The following is a 21,924-nucleotide window of genomic DNA, read 5'->3' as shown; positions in this document are numbered from 1 at the left end:
CTGCGTTGCCCCTTTCAGTGACCTGTGGACCTGTACACCTAGATCTCTCTGACTGTCAATACTTTTGAGGGTTCTACCATTCACTGTATATTCCCTGCCTGCTTTAGACCTTCCAAAATGCATTACCTCACATTTGTCCGGATTAAACTCCATCTGCCATCTCTCCGCCCAAGTATCCAAACAATCTAAATCCTGCTGTATCCTCTGACAGTCCTCATTGCTATCTGCAATTCCACCAACCTGTGTGTCGTCTGCAAACTTACTAATCAGACCAGTTACATTTTCCTCCAAATCATTTATATATACTACAAACAGCAAAGGTCCCAGCACTGATCCTTGCAGAACACCACTGGTCACAGCCCTCCAATCAGAAAAGCATCCTTCCATTGCTACTCTCTGCCTTCTATGACCTAGCCAGTTCTGTATCCATCTTGCCAGCTGACCTCTGATCCCGTGTGACTTCGCCTTTTGTACCAGTCTGCCATGAGGGACCTTGTCAAAGGCCTTACTGAAGTCCATATTGACAACATCCACTGCCCTACCTGCATCAATCATCTTTATGACCTCCTCGAAAAACTCTATCAAGTTAGTGAGACACAACCTCCCCTTCACAAAACCGTGCTGCCTCGCGCTAATACGTCCACTTGCTTCCAAATGGGAGTAGATCCTGTCTCGAAAAATTCTCTCCAGTAACTTCCCTACCACTGACGTAAGGCTCACAGGCCTGTAGTTCCCTGGATTATCCTTGCTACCCTTCTTGAACAAAGGAACAACATTGACTATTCTCCAGTCCTCCGGGACATCACCTGAAGACAGTGAGGATCCAAAGATTTCTGTCAAGACCTCAGCAATTTCCTCTCCAACCTCCTTCAGTATTCTGGGGTAGATCCCATCAGGCCTTTGGGACTTATCTACCTTAATACTTTTCAAGACGCTCAACACCTCGTCTTTCTGGGTCTCATGTGGCCCAGGCTATCTGCACACCCTTCTCCAGACTCAACATCCACCAATTCCTTCTCTTTGGTGAATACTGATGCAAATTATTGATTTAATACCTCGCCCATTTCCTCTGGCTCCACACATAGATTCCCTTGCCTATCCTTCAGTGGGCCAACCCTTTCCCTGGCTACCCTCTTGCTTTTTATGTATGTGTAAAAAACCTTGGAATTGCCCTTAACCCTATTTGCCAGTGACTTTTCGTGACCCCTCCTAGCCCTCCTGACTCCTTGCTTAAGTTCCTTCCTACTTTCCTTATCGTCTACCCAGGCTTTGTCTGTTCCCAGCCTTCTAGCCCTGACATTTTTCTTTTTGACGAGGCCTACAATATCTCTCGTTATCCAAGGTTCCTGAAATTTGGCATATTTATCCTTCTTCCGCACAGGAACACGCCGGTCCTGAATTCCTTTCAACTGACATTTGAAAGCCTCCCGCATGTCAGATGTTGATTTACCCTCAAATATCTGCCCCCAATCTAGGTTCTTCAGTTCCTGCCTAATATTGTTATAATTAGCCTTCCCCCAATTTAGCACATTCACCATAGGACCACTCTTATCCTTGTCCACCAGCACTTTAAAACTTATTGAATTGTGGTCTCTGTTCCCGAAATGCTCCCCTACTGAAACTTCTATCACCTGGCCGGGCCCATTCCCCAATACCAGGTCCAGTATAGCCCCTTCCCTAGTTGGACTATCTGCATATTGTTTTAAGAAGCCCTCCTGGATGCTCCTTACAAACTCTGCCCCGTCCAAGCCCCTAGCACTAAGTGAATCCCAGTCAATACTGTGCAAGTTAAAGTCTCCCATCACAACAACCCTGTTGTTTTTACTCCTTCCCAAAATCTGTCTACCTATCTGCTCCTCTATCTCCCACTGTCTGTTGGGTGGCCTGTAGTAAACCCCCAACATTGTGACTGCACCCTTCTTATTCCTGATCTCTACCCATATAGCCTCACTGCCCTCTGAGGTGTCCTCCCGCAGTACAGCTGTGATATTCTCTCTAACCAGTAGCGCAACTCCTCCACCCCTTTTACATCCCCCTCTATCCCGCCTGAAACATCTAAATTCTGGAATGTTTAGCTGCCAATCCTGTCCTTCCCTCAACCAGGTCTCTGTAATGGCAACAACATCATAGTTCCAAGTACTAATCCAAGCTCTAAGTTCATCTGCCTTACCTGCTATACTTCTTGCATTAAAGCATATGCAGTTCAGGCCACCAGTCCCACTGTTTTCAGCAACATCTCCCTGTCTGCTCTTCCTCAGAGCCATAGTGGCCCTATTCACTAGTTCTCCGTCAATGTTTTCACCTTCTGACCCATTGCTCTGGTACCCACCCCCCTGCCATACTAGTTTAAACCCTCCCGTGTGACAGTAGCAAACCTCGCGGCCAGGATATTTATGCCTCTTCAGTTTAGATGCAACCCGTCCTTCTTATACAGGCCACAGCTGCCCCGGAAGAGCTCCCAGTGGTCCAGATAACGGAAACCCTCGCTCCTACACGATGATATTTAGCCATGTGTTTAGCTGCTCTGTCTTCCTATTTCTAGCCTCACTGGCATGTGGTACAGGGAGTAATCTGGAGATTACAGCACTAGAGGTCCTGTCTTTTAACTTTCTGCCTAGCTCCCTGAACTCCTCCTGCAGGACCTCATGCCCCTTCCTGCCTATGTCATACGACAACCTCTGCCTGTTTGTCTTCCCACTTCAGGATGCCCGCTACCCGTTCGGAGACACCCTGGACCCTGGCACCAGGGAGACAACATACCATCCTGGAGTCTCTTTCACGTCCACAGAAGCGCCTATCTGTGCCCCTGCCTATAGAGTCCCCTATGACTATTGCTCTTCTGCGCTTTGACCCTCCCTGCTGAACATCAGAGCCAGCCGTGGTGTCACTGCTCTGGCTGCTGCTGTTTTCCCCTGATAGGCTATTCCCCCCAACAGTATCCAAAGCGGTATACCTGTTCAAGAGGGGGACAACCACAGGGGATTCCTGCATTGACTGCCTGCCCTTTCTGGTGGTCACCCATTTCTCTGCCTGCACCTTGGGTATGACCACATTTCTATAACTCCAACTATGTTGCTTTCCGCCACCTACATGCTCCTAAGTGCATCTAATTGCTGCTCCAACCGAACCACACGGTCTGCGAGGAGCTGCCATTGGTTACACTTGCTGCAGATGCAGTCGACCGGAACGCTGGAAGCATCACAGAACTGCCACATCTCACAGTTGGAGCACTGCACCCCGTTGAGTGACATTTAAGCATTAATTAATTAATTTAAAATAAACACTTGAATTATTGTTATATTGAATTACAATTAACTATATGGCCCTGATGCTGGATGATTTTTACTGTAAAATTAAATGCTAAATACCTATCTCTGCCCTCAGGTTTAGTTACTCCACTATCTAGTTAATCAATTAGATTTTTTTTGCCATTTTTCTTTTCAAATTTAACAAATTCCCAACCAGCCATTCAGGTTGCTTTACTGTAATGTCACTTACAGTTTCCCCCCCCCACACACAATTTGAAAAGGTAATAAAATCATTTACCTTCTCGGGATGCTCTCTGGATCTCTCCCTGCAGATTCACAATTACAAGCCAGAAGAAAGAAAACAAAATAACAGGGAAAAAGCACCTCCTCCCACTGCACCGAATTACCTCACAGCACCAAATTACCAAGTTCAAATTCCCACTCTGGATGTGTCTCACTCACTCAGGCTGTGTCTCCTTCACCTGCGCAAAGCTTACTGAGTGCGTTTTCCGTCTGTCTTTTGTCCAGAACTGACTGCAAGTTTTCCTTAAAATCCGTCTGAAAAGTAATGGAAGAAACATCAATTGTTTCCCTGATCAGTGCAGAGATACTAACCATATAACCCGGAAACCATTCCAGACTCCACCATCTATACTTTTCCCTTTGAACCATTGACATTGAACCTGTTGGAAAAATGCCCCTCTTTTATCTTTTTGCTTTTGTGTGTGTGTGTTTCTGAGGGTATTTAAATTGTCTTGGGTGTGTATGTACTATAGAAGATGTACAAAGTGGCATTTGCCTATATTATGTGGGAATTTACATACACAGGGTGTTGATTTACATGTACATTGTGGAGCTTTGCATTATTTAACCGAACGTTGAGCTTTACAAGTCAGTTATGTTTTGAAATGTACCTTTAACTTCAAGGAAAACCGAGAAGACTAGAAAGGAATGTGTCATTAGCATTCCTGATAAACACCTCAGTTTGGAGAAATGTCCATGTAGTCTGCTTGCCATGGGGAGAGACGATCATGTAGAAACCCATTGAGGTGGGATGGCATTTTTAACACCTTTCATAGAAATTACAGTGCAGAAGGAGGCCATTCGGCCCATCGAGTCTGCACCGGCTCTTGGAAAGAGCACCCTACCCAAGGTCAACACCTCTACCCTATCCCCATAACCCAGTAACCCCACCCAACACTAAGGGCAATTTTGGACACTAAGGGCAATTTATCATGGCCAATTCACCTAACCTGCACAACTTTGGACTGTGGGAGGAAACCGGAGCACCCGGAGGAAACCCACGCACACACGGGGAGGATGTGCAGACTCCGCACAGACAGTGACCCAGCGGGGAATCGAACCTGGGACCCTGGAGCTGTGAAGCAATTGTGCTATCCACAATGCTACCGTGCTGCCCTTTCACTATATCTCGTAGAAAAAGGCCAGCTGCAGTTTGAGACATGCAGACAAAGGAGTTACTGTTATGGAGAGGTATGTTCATAGAAACAGAGAAAAAATAGGAACAGGAGGAGGGCATTCGACCCTTCGAGCCTGCTCCACCATTCATTATGATCATGGCTGATCATCCAACTCAATAGCCTGATCCTGCCTTTCCCCATATCCTTTAAACCCCTTCACCCTAAGTGCTATATCTAACTGCTTCTTGAAAACATACAATGGTTTGGACTCAACTGCTTCCTGTGGTAACAAATTCTACAGGCTCATCACTCTCTGGGTGAAGGATTTTCTCCTCATCTCTGTTCTAAATGGTCTGCCCCGTATCCACAGACTGTGACCCTTGGTTCTGAACACCCCCACCACTGGGACATCTTCCCTGTCTAGTCCTGTTAGAATTTTATAAGTCTCTCAGAGATCCCCCTTATTCTTCTGAACTCTAGCGAGAACAATCCTAACCTAGTCAATCTCTCCTCATATGACAGTCCCGCCATCCCTAGAATCAGCCTGGTAAACCTTCTCTGCACTCCCTCGAGAGCAAGAACATCCTTCCTCAGAGAAGGAGACCAAAACTGCTCACAATATTCTAGGTGTGGCCTCACCAAGGCCCTGCATAATTGCAACAACATATCCCTGCTCCTGTACTCAAAACCTCTCGCAATGAAGGCCAACATACCATTTGCCTTCTTTACCGCCTGCTGCAGCTGCATACTTACCTTCAGTGACTGGTGTACGAGAACACCCAGGTCTCGTTGCACATTCTCCTCTCCTAATTTATGGCCGTTCAGATAATAGTCTGCCTTCTTAGTTTTGCTACCAAAGTCGATAACTTCGCATTTTTCCAAATTATACTGCATCTGCCATTCATTTGTCCACTCACTCAACTTATCCAAATCACATGAAATGAAATTAAATGAAAATCGCTTATTGTCACAAGTAGGTTTCAAATGAAGTTACTGTGAAAAGCCCCTAGTCACCACATTCCGGCGCCTGTTCGGGGAGGCTGGTACGGGAATTGAACCGTGCTGCTGGCCTGCCATGGTCTGCTTTCAAAGCCAGCGATTTAGCCCTGTGCTAAACCAGCCCCAAATATTGGATCCCCATTGAAGGATCTCTGCATCCTCCTCACAGCTCACCCTCCCACCCAACTTAGTGTCATCTGCAAATTTGGAGACATGACATTTTGTTCCTTCATCTAAATCATTAATATAGAACATTACAGCGCAGTACAGGCCCTTCGGCCCTCGATTTGCGCCGACCTGTGAAATCACTAAAGCCCATCTACACTATTCCCTTATTGTCCATATGTCTATCCAATGACCATTTGAATGCCCTTAGTGTTGACGAGTCCACTACTGTTGCAGGCAGGGCATTCCACGCCCTTACTACTCTCTGAGTAAAGAACCTACCTCAGACATCTGTCTGATATCTATCTCCCCTCAATTTAAAGCTATGTCCCCTCATGCTAGACATCACCATCCGAGGAAAAAGGCTCTCACTGTCCACCCTATCCAATCCTCTGATCATCTTGTATGCCTCAATTAAGTCACCTCTTAACCTTCTTCTCTCTAACGAAAACAGCCTCAAGTCCCTCAGCCTTTCCTCATAAGATCTTCCCTCCATACCAGGCAACATTCTGCTAAATCTCCTCTGCACCCTTTCCAATGCTTCCACATCCTTCCTATAATGCGGCAACCAGAATTGCACCCAATACTCCAAATGCGGCTGCACCAGACTGTTGTATAGCTGCAACATGAACTCATGGCTCCAAAACTCATTCCCTCTACCAATAAAAGCTAACACACCGTACGCCTTCTTAACAACCCTCTCAACCTGGGTGGCAACTTTCAGGTATCTATGTACATGGATACCGAGATCTCTCTGCTCATCCACACTGCCAAGAATCTTACCATTAGCCCAGTACTCAGTCTTCCTGTTATTCCTTCCAAAATGAATCACCTCACACTTTTCTGCATGAAACTCCATTTGCCACCTCTCAGCCCAGCGCTGCAGCTTATCTATGTCCCTCTGTAACTTGTAACATCCTTCCACCGACTTTAGTGTCATCTGCAAATTTACTCACCCATCCTTCCACGCTTTCCTCCAGGTCATTTATAAAAATGACAAACAGCATTGGCCCCAAAACAGATCCTTGTGGTACACCACTAGTAACTGGACTCCAGTCTGAACATTTCCCATCAACCACCACCCTTTGTCTTCTTCCAGCTAGCCAATTTCCGATCCAAACTGCTAAATCACCCTGAATCCCATGCCTCCGTACTTTCTGCAGTAGCCTACCATGGGGAACCTTATCAAACGCTTTACTGAAATCCATATACACCACATCAACTGCTTTACCCTCATCCACCTGTTTGGTCACCTTCTCAAAGAACTCTATAAGGTTTGTGAGGCACGACCTACCCTTCACAAAACCGTGTTGACTATCTCTAATCAAATTATTGCTTTCCAGATGATTATACATCCTATCTCTTATAAACCTTTCCAAGATTTTTCCCAAAACAGAAGTAAGGCTCACTGGTCTATAGTTACCGGGGTTATCTCTACTCCCCTTCTTGAACAAGGGGACAACATTTGCTATCCTCCAGTCTTCTGGCACTATTCCTGTAGACAAAGATGACTTAAAGATCAAGGCCAAAGGCTCTGCAATCTCCTCCCTAGCTTCCCAGAGAATCCGAGGATAAATCCCATCCGGCCCAGGGGACTTATCTATTTTCACACTTTCCAGAATTGCTAACACCTCCTCCTTATGAACCTCAAGCCCTTCTAGTCTAGTAGCCTGAATCTCAGTATTCTCCTCGACAACATTGTCTTTTTCCTGTGTGAATACTGATGAAAAATATTCATTTAGCATCTCTCCTATCTCCTCGGACTCCAAGCACAACTTCCCACTACTGTCCTTGACTGGTCCTACTCTTACCCTATTCATTCTTTTATTCCTGACTTATCTATAGAAAGCTTTAGGGTTATCCTTGATCCTACCTGCCAAAGACTTCTCATGCCCCCTCCTGGCTCTTCTTAGCTCTCTCTTTAGGTCCTTCCTAGCTAACTTGTAACTCTCGAGCGCCCTAACTGAACCTTCATGTCTCATCTTTACATAAGTCTCTTTCTTCTTCTTGGCAAGTGTTTCGACTGCTTTAGTAAACCACGGTTCCCTCACTCGACCACTTCCTCCCTGCCTGACAGGTACATACTTATCAAGGACACGCTGTAGCTGTTCCTTGAACAAGCTCCACATTTCCATTGTGCCCATCCCCTGCAGTTTTCCTCCCCATCCGGTGTATCCCAAGTCTTGCCTCATCGCATCATAATTGCCTTTCCCCCAGATATAACTCTTGCCCTGCGGTATATACCTATCCCTTTCCATCACTAAAGTAAACGTAATCGAATTGTGGTCACTATCACCGAAGTGCTCACCTACCTCCAAATCTAACACCTGTCCTGGTTCATTACCCAGTACCAAATCCAATATGGCCTCGCTTCTCGTTGGCCTATACTGTGTCAGGAAACCCTCCTGCACACATTGGACAAAAACGGACCCATCTAATATACTCGAACTATAGCGTTTCCAGTCAATATTTGGAAAGTTAAAGTCCCCCATCACAACTACCCTGTTGCTTTCGCTCCTATCCAGAATCATCTTTGCAATCCTCTCCTCTACATCTCTGGAACTTTTCGGAGGCCTATAGAAAACCCCTAACAGGGTGACCTCTCCTTTCCTGTTTCTAACCTCAGCCCATACTACCTCAGTAGACGAGTCCTCATCAAACGTCCTACCAACCCATGCCGCAAGTTCACCCACCTTATTCCGGATGCTCCTGGCATTGAAGAAGACACACTTTAAACCACCTTCCTGCCTGCCGGTACACTCCTGCAACTTTGAAACCCTACTCATAACCTCACTACACTCAACCTCCTGTATACTGGAGCTACAATTCAGGTTCCCAAGCCCCTGCTGAACTAGTCTAAACCCTCCCGAAGAGCATTAGCAAATTGTACCCCATGGCTTAACCCTGGTAAGTCCCCCCCCCCCCCCCCCCCCAACAGTATCCAAAGCGGTATACTTGTTACTAAGGGGAACGGGCACAGGGGATCCCTGTACTGACTGCTTCCTCCCAGCCCCTCTCACCGTCACCCATCTATCTTTATTCTTCGGAGTAACTACATCCCTGAAGCTTCTATCTATGACCAACTCTGCCTCCCGAATGATCCGAAGTTCATCCAACTCCAGCTCCAGTTCCCTAACGCGGTTTCTGAGGAGCTGGAGATGGGTGCACTTCCCACAGATGAAATCAGCAGGGACACTGACGGCGTCCCTCACCTCAAACATTCTGCAGGCGGAACATTGCACTACCTTCCCTGTCATCCCCTCTAGATAAAAAACAAGAAAGAGCTTACCTGTTATTCACTCCCGTTCTCAGCAAGCACTTACTCAGCAAACTCTGCGCTCCGCACGATAACACCTGAGGGAAAATAAATAAAAACTACTTACCAGTCACCAGCCAATCCCTTACCTGCAGGCTGTGATGTCACAGTTCAACTTTCCACTTCTACCTGCCCTCGAGCCTTCCTCTTGATCCTTACAGCGGTTGTTTTTATTTTGGTTAGAGGAGGGGGTAGGGAGGGAAACACTGAAGAAGTGTTTCGGGTTTAAGTGTCACTTGACAAGAGCGCCTCCACAAACGACCTCCAAGTTAGGGTGAGCACATGGATGTATGCAAATTTCCCCTGCAACGGCCAATCAGCAGCTCCACTCTACTGCCCTCTGCTGGATGCTTGTCTTCACTTGAACAGCTAGGGTCTCTTGTTCAGGTACGCCTCCAAGTTAGGGTGAGCACACGGATGTATGCAAATTTCCCCTGCAACGGCCAATCAGCAGCTCCGCTCTACTGCCCTCTGCTGGATGATATATATATTGTGAATAGCTGGGGTCCTAGCACCATTCCTGCGGTACCTCACTAATCACTGCCTGCCAATGTGAAAAAGACCCATTAATTCCTACACTTTGTTCCCTGTCTGCCAACCAGTTTTCTACCCATCTCAATACACTACCCCAATCCCATGCGCTTTAATTTTGCACTCAAATCTTTCATGCAGGACTTTGTCAAAAGTCTTCTGAAAGTCCAAATACACCACATCCACTGGTTCCCTTTCATCAATTCTACTGGTTACATCCTCCAAGAATTCCAGTAGATTTGTCAAGTATGATTTTCCCTTCATAAATCCATGCTGACTCTGTCTGATTCTGCCACTGTTTTCTAAGAGCTCTGCTATAAAATCTTTGATAATAGATTCTAGAATTTACTACTGATGTCAGGCTTGCTGGTCTATAATTCTCTGCTTTCTCTTTTTAAATAGTGGCGTTACATTAGCCACCTTCCAATCTGCAGGATCTGTTCCACAGTCTATAGAATCCTGGAAGATGGCCACCAATGCATCCACTATTTCTGGAGCCACCTCCTTTAGTACCCTGGGATATAGATTAGGGGATTGGTGTGTATGGTGCATGGAATGTACAGGGGTTGGTGTGTACGGGGGTGGGAATGTTCAGGTAGTAGGTGTGTACGGGGGTTTTAATGTACAGGGGGTTGGAATGTACAGAGGGTTGGTGAGTACAGGGGTTGGTGTGTACAGGGGGTTAGTGTGTACAGGGGGTTGGTGTGTACGGGGGTTGGAATGTACAGGGGGTTGATGAGTACCGGGGTTGAGGCAGATGGGGGGTTGGTATGTACGGGGGTTGGTGCTACGGAGGTTGGTGTGTACCGGGGTTGAGGCAGATGGGGGGTTGGTGTGTTCGGGGGGTGGTATATACGGGGGTTGATGTGTACGGGGGTTGAAGTGCACGAGGGTTGGTGTGTACGGGCGTTGGAATGTACAGGAGGTTGATGTGTATGGGGGTTGGTGTGTACGAGGTTGGTGTGTACGTGGGGGGTTGATGTGAACGGGGGGCTGGTGTGTACTGGAGTTGGTGTGTATGGGGGTTGGTGTGTACGGGGGTTGGTGTGTACGGGGGTCACCAACCAATCCCTTACCTGCAGGCTGTGACGTCACGGTTCAACTTCTTTCTACTTCTACCTGCCCTCGAGCCTTCCTCTTGATCTTTACAGGTTTTTTTGGGGGGGGTTAGAGGAGTTACCCGTGCCAAGTGCTAGCGAGACGAGGAATAGGGAGAGAGAGGAGTTGAACACGTGGCTACAGGGATGGGGCAGGAGGGAGGGTTTCAGATTTCTGGATAATTGAGGCTCATTCTGGGGTCGGTGGGACTTCTACAAACGGGACGGTCTACACCTGGACCAGAGGGGTGCCAATATTTGCGAATGCTCTTCGGGAGGGTTTAAACTAGTTCAGCAGGGGCTTGAGAACCTGAATTGTAGCTCCAGTGTACAGGAGGTTGAGAGTAGTGAGGTCATGAGTAAGGTTTCAAAGTTGCAGGAGTGTACCGGCAGGCAGGAAGGTGGTTTGAAGTGTGTCTTCTTCAATGCCAGGAGTATTCGGAATAAGGTGGGTGAATTTGCGGCATGGGTTGGTACATGGAACTTCGATGTTGTGGCCATTTCGGAGACATGGATAGAACAGGGACAGGAATGGTTGTTGCAGGTGCCGGGGTTTAGATATTTCAGTAAGCTCAGGGAAGGTGGTAAAAGAGGGGGAGGGGTGGCATTGTTAGTCAAGGACAGTATTACGGTGGCAGAAAGGTCGTTTGATGAGGACTCGTCTACTGAGGTAGTATGGGCTGAGGATAAAAACAGTAAAGGAGAGGTCACCCTGTTAGGGGTTTCCTATAGGCCTCCGAAAAGTTCCAGAGATGTAGAGAAAGGATTGCAAAGATGCTTCTGGATAGGAGTGAAAGCAACAGGGTAGTTGTTATGGGGGACTTTAACTTTCCAAATATTGACTGGAAACACTATAGTTCGAGTGCTTTAGACGGGCCCGTTTTTGTCCAATGGGTTTCCTGACACAGTGTGTAGATAGGCCTTCGAGAAGCGAGGGCATATTGGATTTGGTACTGGGTAATGAACCAGGACAGGTGTTAGATTTGGAGGTAGGTGAGCACTTTGGTGATAGTGACCAAAATTTGATTACGTTTATTTTAGTGATGGAAAGGGATAGGTATATACCACAGGGCAAGAGTTCTATCTGGGGGAAAGGCAATTATGATGTGATGAGGCAAGACTTAGGATGCATCGGATGGAGAGGAAAACTGCAGGGGATGGACACAATGAAAATGTGGAGCTTGTTCAAGGAACAGCTACTGCGTGTCCTTGATAAGTATGTACCTGTCAGGCAGGGAGGAAGTGGTTGAGCAAGGGAACCGTGGTTTATCTAAAGCAGTCGAAACACTTGTCAAGAGGAAGAAGGAGGCTTATGCAAAGATGAGACATGAAGGTTCAGTTAGGGCGCTCGAGAGTTACAAGTTAGCTAGGAAGGACCTAAAGAGAGAGCTACGAAGAGCCAGGAGTTGACATGACAAGTCTTTGGCAGGTCGGATCAAGGATAACCTCAAAGCTTTCTGTAGATATGTTAGGAATAAACGAATGACAAGGTTAAGAGTAGGGCCAGTCAAGGACAGTGTTGGGAAGTTGTGCTTGGAGTCCGAGGAGATAGGAGAGGTGCTAAATGAATATTTTTTGTCAGTATTCACACAGGAAAAAGACAATGTTGTCAAGGAGAATATTGAGATTCAGGCTACTAGACTAGAAGGGCTTGAGGTTCATAAGGAGGAGGTGTCAGCAATTCTGGAAAGTGTGAAAATAGATAAGTCCCCTGGGCCAGATGGGATTTATCCTAGGATTCTCTGGGAAGCTAGGGAGGAGATTGCTGAGCCTTTGATCTTTAAGTCATCTTTGTCTACAGGAATAGTGCCAGAAAACTGGAGGATAGCAAATGTTGTTCCCTTGTTCAAGAAGGGAAGTAGAGCCAACCCTGGTAACTATAGACCAGTGAGCCTTACTTCTGTTCCCCACGGTAGGCTACTGCAGAAAATACGGAAGCATGGGATTCAGGGTGATTTAGCAGTTTGGATCAGAAATTGGCTGGCTGGAAGAAGACAAAAGGTGGCGGTTGATGGGAAATGTTCTGACTGGAGTCCAGTTACTAGTGGTGTACCACATGGATCTGTTTTGGGGACACTGCTGTTTGTCATTTTGATAAATGACCTGGAGGAGGGCGTAGAAGGATGGGTGAGTACATTTCCAGATGACACTAAAGTTGGTGGAGTTGTGGACAGTGCGGAAGGATGTTACAAGTTACAGAGGGACATAGATAAGCTGCAGCGCTGGGCTGAGAGGTGGCAAATGGAGTTGAATGCAGAAAAGTGTGAGGTGATTCATTTTGGAAGGAATAACAGGAAGACAGAGTACTGGGCTAATGGTAACATTCTTGGCAGTGTGGATGAGCAGAGAGATCTCGGTGTCCATGTACATAGATCCCTGAAAGTTGCCACCCAGGTTGAGAGGGTTGTTAAGAAGGCGTACGGTGTGTTAGCTTTTATTGGTAGAGGGATTGAGTTTCGGAGCCATGAGGTCATGTTGCAGCTGTACAAAACTCTGGTGCGGCCGCATTTGGAGTATTGCGTGCAATTCTGGTCGCCGCATTATAGGAAGGATTTGGAAGCATTGGAAAGGGTGCAGAGGAGATTTACCAGGATGTTGCCTGGTATGGAGGGAAGATCTTATGAGGAAAGGCTGAGGGGCTTGAGGCTGTTTTCGTTAGAGAGAAGAACATAGAACATAGAACATACAACAATAAAGCGCAGTACAGGCCCTTCGGCCCACGATGTTGCACCGAAACAAAAGCCATCTAACCTACACTGTGCCATTATCATCCATATGTTTATCCAATAAACTTTTAAATGCCCTCAATGTTGGCGAGTTCACTACTGTAGCAGGTAGGGCATTCCACGGCCTCACTACTCTTTGCGTAAAGAACCTACCTCTGACCTCTGTCCTATATCTATTACCCCTCAGTTTAAAGTTATGTCCCCTCGTGCCAGCCATATCCATCCGCGGGAGAAGGCTCTCACTGTCCACCCTATCCAACCCCCTGATCATTTTGTATGCCTCTATTAAGTCTCCTCTTAACCTTCTTCTCTCCAATGAAAACAACCTCAAGTCCATCAGCCTTTCCTCATAAGATTTTCCCTCCATACCAGGCAACATCCTGGTAAATCTCCTCTGCACCCGCTCCAAAGCCTCCACGTCCTTCCTATAATGCGGTGACCAGAACTGTACGCAATACTCCAAATGCGGCCGTACCAGAGTTCTGTACAGCTGCAACATGACCTCCCGACTCCGGAACTCAATCCCTCTACCAATAAAGGCCAACACTCCATAGGCCTTCTTCACAACCCTATCAACCTGGGTGGCAACTTTCAGGGATCTATGTACATGGACACCTAGATCCCTCTGCTCATCCACACTTTCAAGAACTTTACCATTAGCCAAATATTCCGCATTCCTGTTATTCCTTCCAAAGTGAATCACCTCACACTTCTCTACATTAAACTCCATTTCCCACCTCTCAGCCCAGCTCTGCAGCTTATCTATATCCCTCTGTAACCTGCTACATCCTTCCACACTATCGACAACACCACCGACTTTAGTATCGTCTGCAAATTTACTCACCCACCCTTCTGCGCCTTCCTCTAGGTCATTGATAAAAATGACAAACAGCAACGGCCCCAGAACAGATCCTTGTGGTACTCCAATTGTGACTGTACTCCATTCTGAACATTTCCCATCAACCACCACCCTCTGTCTTCTTTCAGCTAGCCAATTTCTGATCCACATCTCTAAATCACCCTCAATCCCCAGCCTCCGTATTTTTTGCAATAGCCTACCATGGGGAACCTTATCAAATGCTTTGCTGAAATCCATATACACCACATCAACTGCTCTACCCTCGTCTACCTGTTCAGTCACCTTCTCAAAGAAGGTGAAGCGGTGACTTAATTGAGGCATACAAGGTGATCAGAGGATTGGATAGGGTGGACAGTGAGAGCCTTTTTCCTCGGATGGTGATGTCTAGCACGAGGGGACATAGTTTTAAATTGAGGGGAGATAGATATCAGACAGATGTCAGAGGTAGGTTCTTTACTCAGAGAGTAATAAGGGCGTGGAATGCCCTGCCTGCAACAGCAGTGGACTCGCCAACACTAAGGGCATTCAAATGGTCATTGGATAGACATATGGGTGATAAGGGAATAGCGTAGATGGGCTTTAGAGTGGTTTTAACAGGTCGGCACAACATCGAGGCCCGAAGGGCCTGTACTGCGCTGTAATGTTCTATGTTCAGGGGGTTGAAGTGTACATGGGGTTGGTGTTTACAGGGGGTTGGTGTATACAGGATGTTGGTGTGTACAGGGGGTTGGAGTGTACAGGGGGTTGGAGTGTACAGGGGGTTGGAGTGTACAGGGGGTTGGTGGTACAGGGGGTTGGTGTATACTGGAGGTTGGTGTGTACAGGGGGTTGGAGTGTACATGGGGTTGGTGTGTACAGGGAATTGGTGTGTACAGGGGGATGAAGTGTATAGGGGGTTGGAGTGTACAGGGGGTTGGTGTGTACGGGGATTGGTGTGTACGGGGTTGGTGTGTACAGGGGTTTAGTGTGTACAGTGTGTACGGTGGGTTGACGATTATGGGTGTTGTAATGTACAACGGATTGGTGTGTACAGGGGTTGGTGTGTACGGGGGGTTGTTCTGTCCGGGGTTGTTGTGTACGGAGGGAGGGGGGGGGTGAGTACGGGGGTCGGTTTGTACTGGGGGTTGGTATGTACAGGGGGTTGGAATGTACGGGGGGGTTGGTGTGTACTGGGGGTTGGTCTGTACAGGGGGTTGGTGTATACAGGGGGTGGATGTGTACAGGGAGTTGGTCTGGACAGGGGTTGGTGTATACAGGGAGTTGGTGTGTACAGGGGGTTGGTGTGTACAGGGGGTTGGAGTGTACAAGGGGTTGGTGTGTACAGGGGGTTGGTGTGTACGGGGATTTGTGTGTACAGAGGGTTGGTGTGTACAGAGGGTTGGTGTGTACAGGGGGTTGGTGTGTACAGGGGGTTGGTGTGTACAGGGGGTTGGTGTGTACAGGGGGTTGGTGTGTACAGGGGGTTGGTGTGTACAGGGTGTTGGTGTGTTCTGGGGTTTGGTGTGTACAGGGGGTTGGTGTGTACAGGGGGTTGGTGTGTACAGGGGATTGGTGTGTACAGGGGATTGGTGTGTACAGGGGGTTGGTGTGTACAGGGGGTTGGTGTGTACAGGGGGTTGGTGTGTACAGGGGGTTGGTGTGTACAGGGGGTTGGTGTGTACAGGGGGTTGGTGTGTACAGGGGGTTGGTGTGTACAGGGGGTTGGTGTGTACAGGGGGTTGGTGTGTACAGGGGGTTGGTGTGTACAGGGGGTTGGTGTGTACAGGGGGTTGGTGTGTACAGGGGGTTGGTGTGTACAGGGGGTTGGTGTGTACAGGGAGTTGGTGTGTACAGGGGGTTGGTGTGTACAGGGGGTTGGTGTTTACAGGGGGTTGGAGCGTACAAGGGGTTGGTGGGTACAGGGGGTTGGTGGGTACAGTGGATTGGAGTGTACGGGGATTTGTGTGTACAGAGGGTTGGTGTGTACAGGGGGTTGGTGTGTACAGGGGGTTGGTGTGTACAGGGGGTTGGTGTGTTCTGGGATTTGGTGTGTACAGGGGATTGGTGTGTACAGGGGATTGGTGTGTACAGGGGGTTGGTGTGTACAGGGGGTTGGTGTGTACAGGGGGTTGGTGTGTACAGGGGGTTGGTGTGTACAGGGGGTTGGTGTGTACAGGGGGTTGGTGTGTACAGGGGGTTGGTGTGTACAGGGAGTTGGTGTGTACAGGGGGTTGGTGTGTACAGGGGGTTGGTGTTTACAGGGGGTTGGAGCGTACAAGGGGTTGGTGGGTACAGGGGGTTGGTGGGTACAGTGGATTGGAGTGTACGGGGATTTGTGTGTACAGAGGGTTGGTGTGTACAGGGGGTTGGTGTGTACAGGGGGTTGGTGTGTACAGGGGGTTGGTGTGTACAGGGGGTTGGTGTGTTCTGGGATTTGGTGTGTACAGGGGATTGGTGTGTACAGGGGATTGGTGTGTACAGGGGGTTGGTCTGTACAGGGGGTTGGTGTGTTCTGGGGTTTGGTGTGTACAGGGGGTTGGTGTGTACAGGGGGTTGGTGTTTACAGGGGGTTGGAGCGTACAAGGGGTTGGTGGGTACAGGGGGTTGGTGGGTACAGTGGATTGGAGTGTACGGGGATTTGTGTGTACAGAGGGTTGGTGTGTACAGGGGGTTGGTGTGTCCGGGGGTTGGTGTGTACAGGGGGTTGGTGTGTTCTGGGATTTGGTGTGTACAGGGGATTAGTGTGTACAGGGGGTTGGTCTGTACAGGGGGTTGGTCTGTACAGGGGGTTGGTGTGTTCCGGGGTTTGGTGTGTACAGGGGATTGGTGTGTACAGGGGATTGGTGTGTACAGGGGGTGGTGTGTACGGGGGTTGGTCTGCACAGGGGGTGGGGGGGGTGCGGTAGTGGCATTTACTGTGTCATGTCCTTTAATTTAGTATCATGGTCACATTCATTCTTATTGTTGATCCCTGCACCCTGTTGATTCTGTCTCTATCTCGCTGCATTCCAGGTCCAGTTGAGAGTGTGAAAATTGAACCCAATCAAACCGAGTATATACTGACTGATCTCCAGCCAGCAACTGAGTACCAAGTGATTTTAAACACAGTGCGTGGGATGAAAGAGAGTCAGCACGTCTCAAACATGATTCAGACAGGTCAGTGACTAAATGCTGCCAATAGTCAGTTCTACCTTCATAGAACGAAAAACATAGAACATTACAGCGCAGTAAAGGCCCTTCGGCCCTCGATGTTGCGCCGACCTGTGAAACCACTCTAAAGCCCATCTACACTATTCCCTTATCATCCATATGTCTATCCAATGACCATTCAAACTGGACCCCCAACCAATCAGCCAGTGGTTTCTGCTGATCTCTGAACAAAGAACAAAGAAATGTACAGCACAGGAACAGGCCCTTCGGCCCTCCAAGCCCGTGCTGACCATGCTGCCCGACTAAACTACAATCTTCTACACTTCCTGGGTCCGTATCCTTTGATTCCCATCCTATTCATATATTTGTCAAGATGCCCCTTAAATGTCCCTATCGTCCCTGCTTCCACCACCTCCTCCGGTAGCGAGTTCCAGGCACCCACTACCCTCTGCGTAAAAAACTTGCCTCGTGCATCTACTCTAAACCTTGCCCCTCTCGCCCCTTAAACCTATGCCCCTGAGTAATTGACCCCTCTACCCTGGGGAAAAGCCTCTGACTATCCACTCTGTCTATGCCCCTCATAATTTTGTAGACCTCTATCAGGTCGCCCTTCAACCTCCTTCGTTCCAGTGAGAACAAACCGAGTTTATTCAACCGCTCCTCATAGCTAATGCCCTCCATACCAGGCAACATCCTGGTAAATCTCTTCTGTACCCTCTCTAAAGCCTCCACATCCTTCTGGTAGTGTGGCGACCAGAATTGAACACTATATTCCAAGTGAGGCCTAACTAAGGTTCTATACAGCTGCAACATGACTTGCCAATTCTTATACTCAATGCCCCGGCCAATGAAGGCAAGCATGCCGTATGCCTTCTTGACTACCTTCTCCACCTGTGTTGCCCCTTTCAATGACCTGTGGACCTGTACTCCTAGATCTCTTTGACTTTCAATACTCTTGAGGGTTCTACCATTCACTGTATATACCCTACCTGCATTAGACCTTCCAAAATGCATTACCTCACATTTGTCCGGATTAAACTCCATCTGCCATCTCTCCGCCCAAGCCTCCAGACAATCTAAATCCTGCCGTAACCTCCGACAGTCCTCATCGCTATCCGCAATTCCACCAACCTTTGTGTCGTCTGCAAACTTACTAATCAGACCAGTTACATTTTCCTCCAAATCATTTACATATACTACAAAGAGCAAAGGTCCCAGCACTGATCCCTGTGGAACACCACTGGTCACAGCCCTCCAATTAGAAAACATCCCTCCATTGCTACTCTCTGCCTTCTGTGGCCTAGCCAGTTCTGTATCCACCTTGCCAGCTCACCCCTGATCCTGTGTGACTTCACCTTTTGTACTAGTCTACCATGAGGGACCTTGTCAAAGGCCTTACTGAAGTCCATATAGACAACATCTACTGCCCTACCTGCATCAATCATCTTAGTGACCTCCTCGAAAAACTCTATCAAGTTAGTGAGGCACGACCTCCCCTTCACAAAATCGTGCTGCCTCACTAATACGCCCATTTGCTTCCAAATGGGAGTAGATCCTGTCTCGAAGAATTCTCTCCAATAATTTCCCTACCACTGAAGTAAGGCTCACCGGCCTGTAGTTCCCGGGATTATCCTTGCTACCCTTCTTAAACAGAGGAACAACATTGGCTATTCTCCAGTCCTCCTGGACATCCCCTGAAGACAGCGAAGATCCAAAGATTTCTGTCAAGGCCTCAGCAATTTCCTCTCCAGCCTCCTTCAGTATTCTGAGGTAGATCCCATCAGGCCCTGGGGACTTATCTACCTTAATATTTTTTAAGACACCCAACACCTCGTCTTTTTGGATCACAATGTGACCCAGGCTATCTACACCCCCTTCTCCAGACTCAACATCTACCAATTCCTTCTCTTTGGTGAATACTGATGCAAAGTATTCATTTAGTACCTCGCCCATTTCCTCTGGCTCCACACATAGATTCCCTTGCCTATCCTTCAGTTGTCCAACCCTTTCCCTGGCTACCCTCTTGCTTTTTATGTACGTGTAAAAAGCCTTGGGATTTTCCTTAACCCTATTTGCCAATGACTTTTCGTGACCCCTTCTAGCCCTCCTGACTCCTTGCTTAAGTTCCTTCCTACTTTCCTTATATTCCACGCAGACTTCGTCTGTTCCCAGCCTTTTAGCCCTGACAAATGCCTCCTTTTTCTTTTTGACGAGGCCTACAATATCACTCGTCATCCAAGGTTCCCGAAAATTGCCGTATTTATCTTTCTTCCTTACAGGAACATGCCGTTCCTGTATTCCTTTCAACTGCCACTTGAAAGCCTCCCACATGTCAGATGTTGATTTGCCCTCAAACATCCGCCCCCAATCTATGTTCTTCAGTTCCCGCCTAATATTGTTATAATTAGCCTTCCCCAAATTTAGCACATTCATCCTCGGACCACTCTTATCCTTGTCCACCAGTACTTTAAAACTTACTGAATTGTGGTCACTGTTACCGAAATGCTCCCCTACTGAAACATCAACCACCTGGCCGGGCTCATTCCCCAATACCAGGTCCAGTACCGCCCCTTCCCTAGTTGGACTGTCTACATATTGTTTTAAGAAGCCCTCCTGGATGCTCCTTACAAACTCCGCCCCGTCTAAGCCCCTGGCACTAAGTGAGTCCCAGTCAATATTGGGGAAGTTGAAGTCTCCCACCACCACAACCCTGTTGTTTTTACTCTTTTCCAAAATCTGTCTACCTATCTGCTCCTCTATCTCCCGCTGGCTGTTGGGAGGCCTGTAGTATACCCCCAACATTGTGACTGCACCCTTCTTATTCCTGATCTCTACCCATATAGCCTCACTGCCCTCTGAGGTGTCCTCTCGCAGTACAGCTGTGATATTCTCCCGAACAAGTAGCGCAACTCCACCTCCCCTTTTACATCCCCCTCTATCCCGCCTGAAACATCTAAATCCTGGAACATTTAGCTGCCAATCCTGCCCTTCCCTCAACCAGGTCTCTGTAATGGCAACAACATCATAGTTCCAAGTACTAATCCAAGCTCTAAGTTCATCTGCCTTACCCGTAATGCTCCTTGCATTAAAACATATGCACTTCAGGCCACCAGACCCGCTGGTTACATTATTGGATACAGAACAAAGAAAAGTACAGCACAAGAACAGGCCCTTCGGCCCTCCAAGCCCGTGCCGACCATGCTGCCCGACTAAACTACAATCTTCTACACTTTCTGGGTCCGTATCCCTCTATTCCCATCCTATTCATGTATTTGTCAAGATGCCCCTTAAATGTCACTATCGTCCCTGCTTCCACCACCTCCCCCGGCAGTGAGTTCCAGGCACCCACTACCCTCTGTGTAAAAAATTTGCCTTGTACATCTCCTCTAAACCTTGCCCCTCGCACCTTAAACCTATGCCCCTGAGTAATTGACCCCTCTACCCTGGGGAAAAGCCTCTGACTATCCACTCTGTCTATGCCCCTCATAATTTTGTAGACCTCTATCAGGTCGCTCCTCAACCTCCGTCGTTCCAGTCAGAACAAACCGAGTTTATTTAACCGCTCCTCATAGCTAATGCCCTCCATACCAGGCAACATCCTGGTAAATCTCTTCTGTACCCTCTCTAAAGCCTCCACATCCTTCTGGTAGTGTGGCGACCAGAATTGAACACTATATTCCAAGTGAGGCCTAACTAAGGTTCTATACAGCTGCAACATGACTTGCCAATTTTTATACTCAATGCCCCGGCCAATGAAGGCAACATGCCGTATGCCTTCTTGACTACCTTCGCCACCTGTGCTGCCCCTTTCAGTGACCTCTGGACCTTTGCACCTAGATCTCTCTGACTTTCAATACTCTTGAGGGTTCTACCATTCATTGTATATTCCCTACCTGCATCAGACCTTCCAAAATGCATTACCTCACATATGTTGCAGTGAGCATCAGGACTCTGATTCTCTTACCTCACGTTGCCCAATATGAAGGGTTATTATGATTCATAATTACAGGGGAACTGAGGTTTGGAAATATAGTCCGGCTTAAAATCTTTCTTTGCCAGTATTGGTGAGAGTGCTGAACGTTCAGACAAGGAGGCATTTGTCGGGGCTAGAAGGCTGGGAATAGACAAAGCCTGTGAAGAATATAAGGAAAGTAGGAAGGAACCTAAGCAAGGAGTCAGGAGGGCTAAAAGGTGTCACAAAAATCCACTGGCAAATAGAGTAAAGGATAATCCCAAGACTTTTTACATGTATATAAAAAGCAAGAGGGTAGCCAGGGAAAGGGTTGGCCCACTGAAGGACAAGAGAGGGAATCTATGTTTGGGGCCAGAGGAAATGGGCGAGTTACTAAATGAGTACTTTGCATCAGTATTCACCAAAGAGAAGGAATTGTTGGATGTTGAGTCTGGAGAAGGGTGTGCAGATAGCCTGGGTC

The 21,924-nt window shown here is 47.8% G+C and overlaps 1 protein-coding gene across 6 annotated transcripts in view; it reads left to right on the top strand.

Annotated features, from left to right (window-relative positions):
* tnr (tenascin R (restrictin, janusin)) overlaps positions 1-21,924 on the top strand; it is a 793,807-nt gene that overhangs the window by 506,603 nt on the left and 265,280 nt on the right. For all 6 annotated transcript variants that reach the window (XM_072511798.1, XM_072511799.1, XM_072511802.1 and 3 more), the window contains one exon: positions 17,354-17,497. In XM_072511798.1, the coding sequence (XP_072367899.1) occupies positions 17,354-17,497 (144 nt within the window). The remainder of the gene's footprint in view (positions 1-17,353; positions 17,498-21,924) is intronic.

This window comes from Scyliorhinus torazame, chromosome 7, assembly GCF_047496885.1.
Source record: "Scyliorhinus torazame isolate Kashiwa2021f chromosome 7, sScyTor2.1, whole genome shotgun sequence".
Classification (NCBI taxonomy): Eukaryota; Metazoa; Chordata; class Chondrichthyes; order Carcharhiniformes; family Scyliorhinidae; genus Scyliorhinus; species Scyliorhinus torazame.
This window is presented reverse-complemented; position numbering and strand designations above follow the sequence as displayed.